Consider the following 17,066-nt stretch of genomic DNA (forward strand, 5'->3'; position numbering starts at 1 on the left):
TATCTGTATGAATATGAATCTAAAAAGTCACAAACCAGTTGTCCTACACAGATGTTTGCAGCCTCCAACATTGCAGCATCTGCAATTGATGAGGAAGTCTTTTCTGTGTTTGATGTCCTGGATAACAGTTCATCTATAATCTGAATAAGAAGTAGACAATGCAGATTTAAAATTATGTGACAGAGAATAATGAAAACAGAATGATGAGGTAGAGCACAGTATGTTAACTGAGGTCTCCCAAATCTTGAGAATCAAATTAGTTGTTTCAAAATGATGTTTGAACCCAAAGTCTGAATTGCAGCCTTTAACTCACTCACTCTGATCACCTTTGATTATATAGTGTTGAGTGATTTATTTTAAAAGTTTATTTTTATTTACAATTTGACAGTTGCATTCTGAATGACAGTGTCAAGATATAATGTGCACTTATATAGAGATTCATGTCCACAGGACATGAAAGCCACTAAAGTACGTTTGAAGTACAGTCACTGTTGTAAAGTAGGGAAACACAGCAGCAATTGCAATTTCTAATTCAGAGGTATGTGTGCAACCACTGAGCCAGAAGCAATGTCATAGTAATATGTGTAATGGTACTACTGCCAATTGTGATATAGGGGCTGAAGGTACACAACATCAAGTAGGAAGATGAGCGGTATTAAAAATGGATTCATTAGTAGATTGTCATGCTCTGTGAATTATTTGTGGTGGTTTATTTTTTACTTCCAATACTTTGGAATTTTCTAACTCCACCATTGGCATCATCAACATTTCTTATTGATGCCTCGCTGCCACCTTTCTGGTTGGTACCTCTTTCTTCTGGCATAAGCCTTTTGTTGTTGTTCTCCCTTTCTGTTCATTCTTCTCATTGTCACCACCTTACCATTTTCTGATGTTTCAGCATCATTATTCTTACTTACAGCCTTTCCCTCTGGTTATCATCACACTTCCTCCCAACCTGTCCTCGTTAATGACACTCTTACTTCGACTCCCTTGATTGTTGCCTTTCTTCTTTTTACTTAGACTCCTAACATGTCCCCCTCATCAGCACCCTTTACCCTTCCATATTGTTTCTCTCATTCTCCATCATTGGATCTCACCAGCTCGGTCAATAACTATTAGAATTTTCCCTTCCAGCTGCTTCCTTAATATCCTCATCTCTCCTTTCTGGCTTTTCCCTCTTATGTTGCCTCTGTCTCTGCTAGCCTGTCCATTTTGTTGTCTCCACTTCCCCTGACCTGTCCTCCTTGCTGCTGCCTCTATTTCCCCTGACCTGTCCTCTTTGTTGTTGCCTCTATTTCCCCTGACCTGTCCTCCTTGCTGTTGCCTCTATTTCCCCTGACCTGTCCTCTTTGTTGTTGCCTCTATTTCCCCTGACCTGTCCTCCTTGCTGTTGCCTCTATTTCCCCTGGCCTGTCCTCCTTGCTGTTGCCTCTATTTCCCTGGCCTGTCCTCCTTGTTGCCTCTATTTCCCCTGGCTTGTCCTCCTTGATGTTGCCTCTATTTACCCTGACCTGTCCTCCTTGTTGTTGCCTCTATTTCCCCTGGCCTGTCCTCCTTGCTGTTGCCTCTATTTCCCTGGCCTGTCCTCCTTGTTGCCTCTATTTCCCCTGACCTGTCCTCCTTGCTGTTGCCTCTATTTCCCCTGACCTGTCCTCCTTGCTGTTGCCTCCATTTACCCTGACCTGTCCTCCTTGCTGTTGCCTCTATTTACCCTGACCTGTCCTCCTTGTTGTTGCCCCTGTTTCCCCTGACTTGTCCTCCTTGCTGTTGCTTCTATTTGCCCTGACCTATGCTCCTTGTTGTTGCCTCCATTTCCCCTGACCTTTCCTCCTTTCTGTTGCCTCTATTTCCCTTGACCTGTCCTCCTTGCTGTTGCTTCTATTTGCCCTGACCTGTGCTCCTTGTTGTTGCCTCTATTTCCCCTGACCTGTCCTCCTTGCTGTTTCCTCTATTTCCCCGGATCTGTCCTCCTTTCAGTTGCCTCTATTTCCCCTGACCTGTCCTCCTTGCTGTTTCCTCTATTTCCCCTGACCTGCCCTCCTTGTTGTTGCCTCTATTTCCCCTGACCTGTCCTCCTTGCTGTTGCCTCTATTTCCCCTGACCTGTCCTCCTTGCTGTTGCCTCTATTTACCCTGACCTGTCCTCCTTGCTGTTTCCTCTATTTCCCCTGACCTGTCCTCCTTTCAGTTGCCTCTATTTCCCCTGACCTGTCCTCCTTGCTGTTTCCTCTATTTCCCCTGACCTGTCCTCTTAGTTGTTGCCTTTATTTCCCCTGACCTGTCCTCCTTGTTGTTGCCTCTAGTTCGCCTGACCTGTCCTCCTTGTTGTTGCCTCTATTTACCCTGACCTTTCCTCCTTTTTTTTGCCTCTATTTCCCCTGACCTGCCCTCCTTGTTGCTGCCTCTATTTCCCCAGACCTGCCCTCTTTGCTGTTGCCTCTATTTCCCCTGACCTGTCCTCTTTGCTGTTGCCTCTATTTCCCTTGACCTGTCCTCCTTGCTGTTGTCTCTATTTCCCCTGGCTGCCCTCCTTGCTGTTGCCTCTATTTTCCCTGACCTGCCCTCCTTGTTGTTACCTCTATTTCCCCTGCCTTCCCTCCTTGCTGTTGCATCTATTTCCTCTGACCTGTCCTCCTTGCTGTTGCCTCTAGTTACCCTGACCTACCCTCTTTGTTGTTGCCTCTATTTCCCCTGACCTGTCCTCCTTGCTGTTGCCTCTATTTACCCTGACCTGTCCTCCTTGCTGTTGCCTCTATTTACCCTGACCTGTCCTCTTTGTTGTTGCCTCTATTTCCCCTGACCTGTCCTCCTTGCTGTTGCCTCTATTTACCCTGACCTTTCCTCCTTATTGTTGCCTCGAGTTCCCCTGACCTGTCCTCCTTGTTGTTGACTCTAGTTCCCCTGACCTGTCCTCCTTTCAGTTGCTTCTATTTGCCCTGACCTGTGCTCCTTGTTGTTGCCCCTGTTTCCCCTGACTTGTCCTCCTTGCTGTTGCTTCTATTTGCCCTGACCTGTGCTCCTTGTTGTTGCCTCCATTTCCCCTGACCTTTCCTCCTTTCTGTTGCCTCTATTTCCCCTGACCTGTCCTCCTTGCTGTTGCCTCTATTTCCCCTGACCTGTCCTCCTTGCTGTTGCTTCTATTTGCCCTGACCTGTGCTCCTTGTTGTTGCCTCTATTTCCCCTGACCTGTCCTCCTTGCTGTTTCCTCTATTTCCCCGGATCTGTCCACCTTTCAGTTGCCTCTATTTCCCCTGACCTGTCCTCCTTGCTGTTTCCTCTATTTCCCCTGACCTGCCCTCCTTGTTGTTGCCTCTATTTCCCCTGACCTGTCCTCCTTGCTGTTGCCTCTATTTCCCCTGACCTGTCCTCCTTGCTGTTGCCTCTATTTACCCTGACCTGTCCTCCTTGCTGTTTCCTCTATTTCCCCTGACCTGTCCTCCTTTCAGTTGCCTCTATTTCCCCTGACCTGTCCTCCTTGCTGTTTCCTCTATTTCCCCTGACCTGTCCTCCTTGCTGTTGCCTCTATTTACCCTGACCTGTCCTCTTTGTTGTTGCCTCTATTTCCCCTGACCTGTCCTCCTTGTTGTTGCCCCTATTTAGCCTGACCTTTCCTCCTTTTTGTTGCCTCTATTTCCCCTGACCTGCCCTCCTTGTTGCTGCCTCTATTTACCCTGACCTGTCCTCCTTATTGTTGCCTCTATTTCCCTTGACCTGTCCTCCTTGCTGTTGTCTCTCTTTCCCCTGACCTGTCCTCTTTGTTGTTGCCTCTATTTCCCCTGACCTGCCCTCCTTGTTGTTGCCTCTATTTCCCCTGACCTGTTCTCCTTGCTGTTGCCTCTATTTCCCCTGACCTGTCCTCCTTGCTGTTGCCTCTATTTCCCCTGGCCTGTCCTCTTTGTTGTTGCCTCCATTTCCCCTGCCTGCCCTCCTTGCTGTTGCCTCTATTTCCCCTGACCTGTCCTCCTTGCTGTTGCCTCTAGTTACCCTGACCTGTCCTCCTTGCTGTTGCCTCTATTTACACTCACCTGCCCTCTTTGTTGTTGCCTCTATTTCCCCTGAGCTGCCCTCCTTGTTGTTGCCTCTATTTCCCCTGACCTGTCCTCGTTGCTGTTGCCTCTATTTCCCCTGACCTGTGCTCCTTGTTGTTGCCTCTATTTCCCCTGACCTGTCCTCCTTGTTGTTGCCTCTATTTCCCCTGACCTGTCCTCCTTGCTGTTGCCTCTATTTCCCCTGACCTGTCCTCCTTGCTGTTGCCTCTATTTCCCCTGACCTGTCCTCCTTGCTGTTGCCTCTATTTCCCCTGACCTGTCCTCCTTGCTGTTGCTTCTATTTGCCCTGACCTGTGCTCCTTGTTGTTGCCTCTATTTCCCCTGACCTGTCCTCCTTGCTGTTTCCTCTATTTCCCCTGACCTGTCCTCCTTTCAGTTGCCTCTATTTCCCCTGACCTGTCCTCCTTGCTGTTTCCTCTATTTCCCCTGACCTGCCCTCCTTGTTGTTGCCTCTATTTCCCCTGACCTGTCCTCCTTGCTGTTGCCTCTATTTCCCCTGACCTGTCCTCCTTGCTGTTGCCTCTATTTACCCTGACCTGTCCTCCTTGCTCTTGTTGCTATCCCTTCTGATTGGCACCACCTGCTCTCTTACTGGCTATTATCATATCTTACTGAACTTTATTTTCAGTTGTTTACTCCAGCATGCTGCTTGGTAACCATTACACTCACTGATTAAAAACCCATTCTGTAAGATGTTAAATTCCTCTGACTTAGCTCACTTCTTCACCTTTATTCCAAGAGAGAGTAATAATTTGACATAAAGTAATTATTATCTTGCACCAATGGGTTAAATCACTATGATGTGCTGTATAAATAAGATACAAGACAGGTCTTTGCAGTTTCCAAATAATAAACTATTAGAGTTCATTTGCATAACTGACTCACATTTTGTCCTTAGCAGTTAGGTGCCCATCCCTTCAGGCATTCTATATTACATATAATTGGTACAAGTTATATGGCATCAAATGCCATAACACTAGCCTTTAATAACTTGGAATTTAAACTGTGAATCTAAATGATACCTCTCTTAATTCTTCCAAGCTGATTTTTCCATCTCCATTAGTGTCATACATGTGAAATAAAACTAGAAGAAATACAAGATAGTTTAAATTAGTGCAGAAGAGTTTTACATTATAGAGCACTAAGTGCCCCAACAATGTGTACAGAAAATGTATTAGTTACATAGCCATATTAATTTACACACATCACCACAAAATGTAATGAAGCAATTAATGATATGAAATTGGAAATACTTTCGGACTGCTCCTGGTCTGATATAACTGAGCAGCTGATAAACAGAGGATTTAAAGCATAATTCTTTGCTTCTGACAATAATTTCACTGTACAGATACAATGTTAAATGCAGTAAAATCAATTCACTTTTTGTTATAAAATATTGGTACACATTATAACAGCTACAATGAGGGTGTTAAATGGATTCCGATTCTATAAAAGGTACAGCAATCCTCTGCCTCTGTCTCAAGTGCAGCTCCTAGTTGGTTGACAATGTATTGTCATTGGTGGTGTCAAAAGAATGTTAAAAGACTGGATCATCCTATGCTAAAGGGGAAATGCAGAGATCACACAAGAAGGGTAAAATTGAGGAGATGGTAGACTTCTCAATTTAAACCTGGTTGCGCTATTTATGCGATCTTCGTCCTCTCTGGTGTAACGCAGTACACCATTTGACTTTCCCCATGGTGAATTCATGCACAAAATGGTTCAATGCCAGATACAAACAACAATATTTTCTCATTGGTTAAGCTGCAGCATTTCTTCATTAATGATATACAATCCAACACACCCTTGCATCATTTTTGTGCAGTGGTGCATGAAGGGGGAAGGGAAAATTCAGGATGGGGGTCTTGAAACACCAACAGCTAGGATTCCAGCCAGGAAAATTGTCTCCTGGAGTTGTGATGTTGTCTAACAGCCAACTGTGATGGGCACAAGCAAACTTCTAATGAGAACTTATAAATTTCTTCACATAATGTTGCAGCATTTTCACAATATTATGTTAAAAATGTCCATGTGATCGAGAGTCTGAATGTAATACACGTCTACTTTCTAATCCAAAGTATTAGGGACGCTCTGAGAGTTAACTAACATCTCAGTAATAACAAGTGACCAAGATAGCATTATCTGGGATAAACCAATAGTGTAAATAAACAAAACCTCAGGTATTCAACAGTAAAAGCCAATGAAGAAAGAGATTAAACTGATAGCCTGGAGATTGCCGCTGAAAAAACTTAAGTTGTGGATAAATAGAATAACTTTCGGGCCATATTAAAGAAGACCTGCACTAATGTAATGTCTTTCAGAACATAGGATGTCTCAAAGTGCTTGACAGCCAATAAATACAACTGAAATGTAGCCACGGTTGGAATGTATTATGTATTAATGTGCATGTGCGATTAGTATGCACCAAAATTTAGTAGATGTGAATTAATGAATTTGGATTCAAAACTGCATAAAACAATATAAAGTGAAATAAGAAAGAAATAATTTGTATTTATATATCACCTTTCACAACATCAGAATGTCCCAAAGCACTTCACTTACTTTCAAATCTTGGTCATTATAGTAATGTCGAGAAATGCAGCAGCTAATTTGTGCTCATCAATATCGCACAAATAGCGATCAGATAAATGATCAGATAATCTGTTTTACTGATGTTGGCTGTGGGATAAATATTGACCACTGAACATCATGTACACAGCTATTAAAAGGTCAATGGATAAGGTCCTGCACGAGAGATTGCTAGCTAAAATTAGAGATATCTGAAATTGGAAATAGCTTTGAAAACTAGTTGGGAGGTAGATCATTGAGAGCTGGGCTGAAAGAAGCATCCTCAGCTTGGTGACGTGTGGCGCCCTTCGGGGATTGGTGCAGATGCCCGTTTTTCATGACATCCATTTATGCTGTATTGCGACGGAGTGCACTTTCTATCCTCAATACCTTTACTTCTTGTGTCACAATTCTTGAGTAATGCTTTCAAGTCAACATTTAATATGTAAAAAAATGTATGTAAATATTATGCCTGTCACATGATAGTTTCAGACCCGTCAGGAGGTGGCATTGTGGAATAAGTCACCCAGATTCATCCACCATTTTGTTTTTCACTTGCTTTTACTCATTTATCAAGTGTTCAACGTCTGATTTTGAGTTGTTCACCTGGAAAATCAGACATTTAGGATCTCCTTGCTCATTTGTGGCTTCCCATCCACCCACAATTTGAAATCACCTGATTCATAGCCTTAGACTGTGATCTTCTTATCTCCAACCTGTCTTGTCTGTTTCAGTAATACCATGACTGACATTGCGTTTAGTCCTCGAGTCTGCCTACCAGCTTGACCTGATTCCAACTGCCAGACTGCCATTGTAATTGCCTCCCAACCATTTCCCATTCAGATACTCCTTAGTCTAGTGGTCAGCTCTTGAGCCTATCACTTTGGGTCTTGAGCCCTCTACCTCCACATCATGGCATCAACGCCTCCACCTCTGAGTTCACAACCTATTGTTCACTGAACTTCCATTACCCCACTCCATATTTACATGCATACATAATTGTTAAAAAGAAAGAATTATTATGAACACTTAATCTCATTATACTATGCACGTACATAATGTTACCTGTTTAACAAATTATGAGCCACCTTTTAGCTCAAATACCAAAGGCATATAATTTCACATAAGTGCAGGTGGCAACAAAATCTGTGACTGGGGGCCATTGGTTTAAAGTGATTATACTATGTGACTATAGTATTAACTCATTTAGTGTCTTAGAAAACTAATAATAAAAACAGCTAGCATTTATATAGGTACTTTATAGTGTGAGGGAAAATCCAGGAAATGTGAATATAGTAGAAAGTTACAAAAGTGCATAATGAGATTAAATGAATGTGCAGAAGAAATCAGCTGCAGTTGAAAGCAACAAAGTGTGAGCTAGTATACTATTGGTGTAAAAATGGTATAATTTAAATGATGAAGTGTTAGAAGGTTAGATGAACAGAAGGATTAAGGGTCCAGTATATAAATAATTAAACTTAAGCTCAGTGATGCAAAAAAGCCTACCCGCTACTGTTGAGCTTTGGACATGGTCTCTCTCCTTGTTAAATAAAAATTGTAGCTGCTACCCTGCACACTTTGGTTTCAGGACTTCAGCTATGTAAACATTTTAAAAATGCAGCCCTGTTTTACCCACTGTACTACAATATCTTTTAATTAAAAAATGTGGCACTAGTTTCCATTTCTGGAAGGGGACAGAGAGGTTGGGGGCCAGAGATGGAGAGATAGAGTAACAGAGAGGGTTATTTCAGAATTGGGTCCTGAATATTGAGGGGTATATGACATTTAAGAAGAACAGGAAGCTAGGTAAAGGTGGAGGGGTAGCACTGTTAATCAAGGATGGCACTGGTGCAATAGTTAGAGATGACCTTGGTTCAGGAGATCAGGATGTAGAATTGGTTTGGGTGGAAAAGAGGAATAGTAGGGGAAAGAAGTCACTAGTGGGAGTGGGCTACAGGCCTCCGAACAGTAATCACAATGTAGGACCAAGTATACAAGAAGAAATATTAGGTGCTTGTGATAAAGGGACGGCAATAATCATAGGTGATTTTAATCCACGTATAAACTGGAAAAATCAGATTGGCAATAGTAGCCTGGATGAGGAGTTCATAGAATGCTTTTGAGATAGTTTCTTAGAGCAGCACATTCTGGAACCAACATAAAGCAGGTTTATATTAGACTTGGTATTGTGTAATATGACAGGATTAATTAATGGCCTCAGAGTAAAGGCACCTCTAGGTAGCAATGACCAAAACATGATTGAATTTTGCATCCAGTTTGAAAAAGAGAGGAGTGGGTCTAAGACTAGTATTTTAAACTTAAATAAGGGCAACGATGTGGGCATGAAAGCTGAGCTAGCTGAAGTGAACTGGGTTACTAGGCTAGAGGATAGATCAATAGAGAAGCAGTGGCAGACATTTGAGGGGATATTTCAGAATACTCAGAATAAGTATATTCCTATTATAAAGAAACATACATGGTTAAATAAAGAAGTTAAGGAATGCATCAAACTTAAGGAAAAAGCATATAATTGTGCAAAGATGAGTGGCAGGTCAGATGAATGGTCAGAATATAAAGAACAGCAAAAAATGATTAAAAGGTTAATCAGGAGAAAGAAATTAGAGTATGAGAGAAAGCTAGCTAGAGATCTAAAAACAGATAGCAAGAGTTTCTACAGGTATTTATAAAGGAAAAGAGTAAGTAAAGAGAGTGTGGGTCCTCTAGAGAGTGAGAATGGGGAGTTAATAGTAGATAATAATGAAACGGTGGATGAAATGAACAAATATTTTGCTTCTGTCTTCACTATAGAGGACACAAAAACATTCCAGTAATAGCTGTAAATCAGGAGTTGGAAGGAAGAGAGGAACTTGGTGAAATTACAATCACCAGGGAAGTGGTACTGGGCAAACTGATAGAGCTGCAGGCTGATAAGTCCCCGGGTCGTGATGGGCTTCATCCTAGGGTCTTAAAAGAGGTGGCTAATGAGGTAGTAGATGCATTGGTGTTAAATTTTCAAAATTCGCTAGATTCTGGAAAGCTTCCATCAGACTGGAAAGTAGCAAATATAACCCCTCTATTCAAGAAGGTGGGGGGGGGGGGGGGGGTGGCGGGGGAGGAAACAGTGGGGGAGACAGGAAACAGGTAACTATAGGCCAGTTAACTTGACGTCTATCATGAGGAAGGTGTTAGAATTGATCGTTAAGGAGGCTATAGCTGGGCACTTAGAGAAACTCAAGGTAATCGGGAATAGTCAGCATGATTTTGTGAAAGGGAAATCATGTTTAACCAATTTATTGGAGTTCTTTGAAGGAGCAACATGTGCTATGGATAAAGGGGAGCCCATTGACATACTGTACTTAGATTTCCAGAAGGCATTTGACAAGGTGCCACATAAAAGGTTATTGCACAAAGTAGGAGCTCATGGTGCAGTGGGTAAAACATTAGCATGGATAGAAGATTGGCTGTCTGGCAGAAAACAGAGAGTATGCATAAATGGGTCCTTTTCTGATTGGCAGGTTGTGACAAGTGGAGTCCTGCAGGGGTCTGTGCTGGGGCCTCAACATTTTACAATTTATATCAATTACTTAGATGAGGGGAGCGATGGCATGGTAGCTAAATTTGCAGATGATACAAAGATAGGTCGGAAAGTATGTTGTAAAGAGGACGTAAGGAGGGGGCAGACCGATATAGGTTGAGTGAGTGGGCAAAAATCTGGCAGATGGAGTATAATGTGGGAAAGTGTGAAGTTGTTCACTTTAGTAGGAAGAATAAAAAAGCAGAGTATTGCTTAAACGGAGAACAACTGCAGAATTCTGAGGGATCATGACTCATGATGCATGAGTTACAAAAAATTAATATGCAGGTACAGCAAGTAATAAAGAAGGTTAATGGAATGCTATCTTTTATTACAAGAGGAATTGAAAATAAAAGTAAGGATGTTATGCTTCAGTTATACAGGGCATTGGTGAGAGCACATCTCGAATACAGTGTGTAGTTTTGGTCTCCTTATTTAAGGAAGTATGTAAATGCATTGGAGGCGGTTTAGAGGACATTTACTAGATTGATACCTGGAATGAGCAGGTTGTCTTATGAGGAAAGGTTGGACAGACTGGGCTTGTTTTCACTGGAGTTTAGAAGAGTGAGGGGAGACTTGATTGAAGTACATAAGACCCTGAACGGTCTTGACAAGGTGGATGTGAAAAGGATGTTTCCTCTTGCGGGTCAGTCCAGATTAGGGGGCACTGTTTTAAAATTAGGGTTGCCCTTTTAGGACAGAGATGAGGAGAATTTTTTTCTCTCAGAGAGTTGTGTGACTTTGGAACACTCTGCCTCAGAAGGTGGTGGAGGTAGGGTCATTGAATATTTTTAAGGCAGAGGTAGATAGATTCTTGTTAGCTAAGGGAATCAAAGGTTATTGGGGGCAGATGGGAGTGTGGAATTCGAGACAGAAACAGATCAGACATGATCTTATTGAATGGCTGAGCAGGCTGGAGGGGCCGAATGGCCTACTGCTGCTCCTAATTTGTATGTTCATATATTCCAGTAATTTGCTTGCATTGTACGCTGAATGGAAGTAAACTTGGTGCTGCGGAAAAGCAGAGGCGATGTAGGGGTACAGATTCACAGAACGTTAAAGGCAGCAGATCAAGTTGATAAGACTGTTCTAAAAAAATCTAATGGAATTCTAATACAAAAGCAAAATATTGCAGATGTTGGAAATCTGAAATAAAAATAGGAAATGCTGGAAATAATCAACAGTCAGGCAGTATCTGTGGAGAGAGAAACAGACTTAACGTTCCAGGTTTCTTTCTCCACAGATGCTGCCTGATCTGCTGGATAATGGAATTTTAGGTTTTATCCCAAGAGGTATAGAATATAAAAGCCAACATATATTACTGAGCCAGTGTAAAATCTTAAGACCTCAGTTAGAATACTCTGTGCACTATACGAAGGATATTGAGACTTTAGAGAGGGTACAATGCAGATTCACAAGCATACTGTCTCATATAAGAAAATACAAATATGTAAGACTTGAAACATTATGGGACGATATGATAGAAGTATTTAAAATTATGAAAGGATAGGACAGCATAGATAGAAGCTGGCTGTTTCCAGTAGTTGAGGGGTCAAGACCCAGGGCCCATAGATACTATATTAAATGTTTGAAATTTAGAACAAAGAGCAGGTGAAACTTCTTCACTCAGAGAGTTGTGAAGCAGTGGCATTCACTTCCAGGATTAGTGATTGAGGCAGAAATGATGTCAACATTCAAGGTTAGGTTAGAGATTGGATGAAGGAAAATGAGTTGAAGGAATATGAAACAGGGTGGGTAAATGTGATTAGAACTAAGTGCTTGCTTGGAAAGTGAACACTGACACACTGCTTGAGCAAAATGACCTATTTTCATTGTAACTTCTATGTGTTTCCTCTACTCTCCCCCACCCGCCCCCCTACATCCCCCCCCCCCCCACCCCAAAGGCCCATTTATATGCCTTTTTTCTCTCTTTGAAGCCTCATTTCTCCAGCCCCACTCACAGCTATATAAAAAATGCAGTTCATTACTCGCCATTCTTCAGCCTTAGCTAATGTTAGCCTTAGCACCTACACTGTTTGGGATCTTCTTCTCACTGCTGCTCTCAGATGCGTTCAAGTCTTCAGAAGAAGGAATTTTCCTCCACACAAGATCAGATGGCAGGTTGTTCAACCTTGCCCATCTTAGAGCGAAGACCAAAGTACGGAAAGTCCTCATCAGGGAACTCCTCTTTGCTGACGATGCTGCATTAACATCCCACACTGAAGAGTGTCTGCAGAGTCTCAACGACAGGTTTGCGGCTGCCTGCAACGAATTTGGCTTAACCATCAGCCTCAACAAAACGAACATCATGGGACAGGACGTCAGAAATGCTCCATCCATCAATATCGACGACAGTGCTCTGGAAGTGGTTCAAGAGTTTACCTACCTAGGCTCAACTATCACCAACAACCTGTCTCTCGATGCAGAAATCAACAAGTGCATGGGAAAGGCGTCCGCTGCTATGTCCAGACCGGCCAAGAGGGTGTGGGAAAATGGCGCAATAACATGGAACACAAAAGTCCGAGTGTTTCAAGCCTGTGTCCTCCGTACTTTGCTCTACGGCAGTGAGGCCTGGACAACGTATGTCAGTCAAGAGCGATGTCTCAAGTCATTTCATCTTCGCTGTTTCCAGAGAATCCTTGGCATCAGGTGGCAGGACCATATCTCCAACGCAGGTATCCTCGAGGCGGCCAACATCCCCAGCATATACACCCTACTGAGCCAGCGGCGCTTGAGATGGCTTGGCCATGTGAGCCGCACAGAAGATGGCAGGATCCCCAAGAACGCATTGCACAGTGAGCTCGTCACTGGTATCAGACCCACTGGCTGTCCATGTCTCCACTTTAAAGACGTCTGCAACACGACATGAAGTCTTGTGACATTGACCACAAGTCGTGGGAGTCAGTTGCCAGTGATCGCCGGAGCTGGCGACAGCCATAAAGGCGGGGCTTAAGAGAGGCAAGTCAAAGAGACTTAGCAGTTGGCAGGAAAAAAGACAGAAGTGCAAGGAGAGAGCCACCTGTGTAACAGCCCCGACAACCAATTTTATCTGCAGCGCCTGTGGAAGAGTCTGTCATTCGAGAATTGGCCTTTGTAGCCACTCCAGGTGTTGCTTCTCAAACCACTGACCACCTCTAGGCGTTTACCCATTGTCTCTCGAGACAAGGAGGCCAAAGAAGAATTCTTCAGCCTTAACTGATGCACTGTAGCCAGCTATCTTTATATACCTTCTTGCATCAATGTGCACTGTCTGTCCACAGAACCTTACTTCCTGTTGTCATGTTTTGTCACACTTTGCCAATATCCACATTTATGATGGAACGTTTGCCAGTATTATCTTTTCCTCACAAATCACTCAAGGTGAGCTGACGAAAGGTCACTGATCTGAAACGTTAACTCCGTTTCTCTTTTCACAGAGGCTGCCAGACCTGCTGAGTAGTTCCTGCATTTTATGTTTTTTTATTTCAGATTTCCAGCATCTGCAGTACTTTGCTCTTGTAAATTTACCAGTTGTTCAGTTTTCAGGAGAACAAGATGAAGTGAATTCACTTGATAAATTCCAAATCAACAGGATAAAGAGAGGACACTGAATTTAAACAGCCCAACTGTATAAGTGTTGACTTCATTCAAGTTCATGAGTTGTTTAAATGTGGTATCACAGTGGGTTCCATGGCTGTTCTGGTTGTGCAAGATGCAAATAAATTCAGTATTTTTCATTCTTAAACATCTTGAAAATTAATGGAGCAGTTGCCTCGAGTTTCTGCTGATTTCTTCGGCACAGTGGGCGTAACTGGCCCAAAAGATTGCGTTTTTTTCAAGTGCAAATGCATTCAGCGCAAACCAGGAGCCAGCCCCGGCCCACAAAACTGGCTGTGACCCAGGGTGAAATAATCACCATTGAGAGTTTCCATGATATGTGTCATTTGCCACCTTCGAGGAGGCTGTAAAAAGTTCTTTTGGATGCAAGGACACTAATAGGTATGTTTTAAAAGCTGTGAATGTCAATTTCCTCATTGACCTAAAAACTGACTACTGTACCCCAATAGATGGTTCTGTATATTTCTTAGAAATCATTTAAATTCAGCTTACTCACAGTTGGTGGATTGACACGATAATTAAGAATGCTTATTTGTTGTGATAAACACATTTTCAGCTGTATTAATCAAACTGCACCTAGTTTCCACTCTTAAGGTATCAAGGAATATTTTTTAAAGTAAAATTTATTTGAAAAAGAGCTACATTTTTAAATGCTGCACCTTTGTGCCAGTCTGTGGCACAGATCTTGCATTTGGCAATATGCAAATAAAGTTTAAGCAGAAACTTGAGAAAAAATACTTCTCTAAACAGGTTCAATTTACACCTGGATTTCCACTTGTGCTCAAAGCAGAAATTCTACCCCAGAGTGTTTACTGCTATTGAAGTCTAACCACCTCCCCTTGACATTCAAAACCTGTTACCAAAACCTGCACCATTATCATCCTGGGTGTTATCATTGACCAGTAACTCAATAGGACCAGCCACATAAATGCTATGGCTATGACATCAGGTCAGAGACTGGATATTCTGCTCACCTTCTGACTCGCCAAAGACTCTCCTCAAGCTATGGAGTGTGATGGAAAGCTCTCCACTTGCCTGAATGGATGCAGCTGCAACAACACTCAAGAAGTTCAGCACCATCCAGGACCAAGCAATCTGTTTGATTAGTAGCTCATCCACCACCTTAAACATCCACTCGCTCCACTGTACATTGTGGTTGTAGTGTTTACCATCTACAAAATGCACTTCAGAAACTCAGCAAGACTTCTTTGAAAGCATCTTCCCAAATAGGTGACCTCTACTACCTAGAAGGATAGGGGCATCAGGTGCATCAGACCTCCAAGTTCGCCTCCAAGTCACCACCATCCTAATTTGGACATATATGGCCATTACTTCTTCCTCATTGAACTCAATACCTAGCAGCGCTGTGGGAGTCCCTTCATTAAATGGACTGCAGTGGTTCAAGAAGGCAGACCAACACCATCTTCCCAAGGGCAACTAGGGATGGGCAATAAATGCCAGCAACGCCCATATCCCAAGAATTAAAAAAAGAAAATATTGACACAAGCTATTGTGCAGAATAAAGCATCTGTCTGTCATATAGGTTGATTTCTAAGCTGGTTATGGCTCTTGCGCGATGAGTATATTAGAGAACCTGTAGAGAAGGGAGGACCTCAAACTATTTTCAAACTTTTTTTCAATTGTTTCACATGTTTGTGGTTGTGTGTTTCTACCTTTCTATATTAACAGAATATAGCAGCAGTGGCACACCTGATATGCATTATACACCAAATAACAAGTAAATTCAGTCCCAGAAACAGTAATATTACACTAAGGTTTTCATTCTGTTCCTGAAGCCACATCTATTGTATGAATCATTTCTCTTTATTGTGTTCCATTGTACTAAGTAATGTTTGCTGCCTTTCCGAAAGTGCTTAAGAAAGATAAAAACAAAGAAAGTATAGTACTCCAGTAAAAGTAATAAGTTTGTGAAATCGTCGTCCTTGTCATAAGTTATTATGTAACTTACTTTGACTTTGCCACTATCAACGTTGGATGTCTCTCTATATAGGTAATATATATAATGGAATTTCTATATAGGTTTAGCTTCTCAAATAGGAATTTGCTAACTGTTTGAATGTGCTGCTGGGACACTGTCCTAGTTCTTAAAATCATGAAAGCAATCCATGGACAGATTTTTTTTTATACATTCATGGGATGTGGGCGTCACTGGCCAGGCCAGCATTTATTACCCATCCCGAATTGCCCTTGAGAAGGTGGTGGTGAACTGCCTTCTTGAACTGCTGCAGTCCATGTGAGGTAGGTACACCAACTGTTAGGAAGGGAGTTCCAGGATTTTGACCCAGCGTCAGTGAAGGAACGGCGATATAGTTCCAAGTCAGGATGGTGTGTGACTTGGAGGGGAACTTGCAGGTGGTGGTGTTCCCATGTATTTGCTGCCCTTGTCCTTCCAGTTGGTAGAGGTTGCGGGTTTGGAAGGTGCTGTCTAAGGAGCCTTGGTGCATTGCTGCAGTGCATCTTGTAGATGGTACACACTGCTGCCACTGTGTGTCGGTGGTGGAGGGAGTGAATGTTTGTAGATGGGGTGCCAATCAAGCGGGCTGCTTTGTCCTGGATGGTGTCGAGCTTCTTGAGTGTTGTTGGAGCTGCACCCATCGAGGCAAGTGGAGAGTATTCCATCACACTCCTGACTTGTGCCTTGTAGATGGTGGACAGGCTTTGGAGAGTCAGGAGGTGAGTTACTCGCCTCAGGATTCCTAGCCTCTGACCTGCTCTTGTAGCCATGGTATTTATATGGCTACTCCAGTTCAGCTTCTGGTCAATGGTAGCCCCTAGGATGTTGATAGTGGGGGATTCAGCGATGGTAATGCCGTTGAATGTCAAGGGGAGATGGTTAGATTCTCTCTTGTTGGAGATGGTCATTGCCTGGCACTTGTGTGGCACGAATGTTACTTGCCACTTATCAGCCCAAGCCTGGATATAGTCCAGGTCTTGCTGCATTTCTACACGGACTGCTTCAGTATCTGAGGAGTCATGAATGGTGCTGAACATTGTGCAATCATCAGCGAACATCCCCACTTCTGACCTTATGATTGAAGGAAGCAGCTGAAGATGGTTGGGCCTAGGACACTACCCTGAGGAACTCCTGCAGTGATGTCCTGGAGCTCAGATGATTGACCTCCAACAACCACAACCATCTTCCTTTTGCTAGGTATGACTCCAGCCAGCAGAGGGTTTTCCCCCTCATTCCCATTGATCTCAGTTTTCCTAGGGCTCCTTGATGCCATACTCGGTCAAATGCTGCCTTGATGTCAAGGG

General features: G+C 42.9%; 1 protein-coding gene across 4 annotated transcripts in view; it reads right to left on the reverse strand.

Annotated features, from left to right (window-relative positions):
• The window catches only part of tesca (tescalcin a), a 40,748-nt gene that overhangs the window by 16,629 nt on the left and 7,053 nt on the right, over nucleotides 1–17,066 (reverse strand). For 2 of the 4 annotated variants that reach the window (XM_068055147.1, XM_068055146.1), the window contains exons 5-6: nucleotides 5,071–5,132; nucleotides 48–140 (exon numbers count right to left, since the gene is read on the reverse strand). In XM_068055147.1, the coding sequence (XP_067911248.1) occupies nucleotides 48–140; nucleotides 5,071–5,132 (155 nt within the window). Of the gene's footprint in view, nucleotides 1–35; nucleotides 141–5,070; nucleotides 5,133–17,066 lie in introns of all 4 variants that reach the window. The other 2 variants (XM_068055145.1, XM_068055144.1) reach the window with 1 other exon arrangement.

The sequence above is a fragment of the Heterodontus francisci genome, chromosome 23, assembly GCF_036365525.1.
Source record: "Heterodontus francisci isolate sHetFra1 chromosome 23, sHetFra1.hap1, whole genome shotgun sequence".
NCBI lineage: Eukaryota > Metazoa > Chordata > Chondrichthyes > Heterodontiformes > Heterodontidae > Heterodontus > Heterodontus francisci.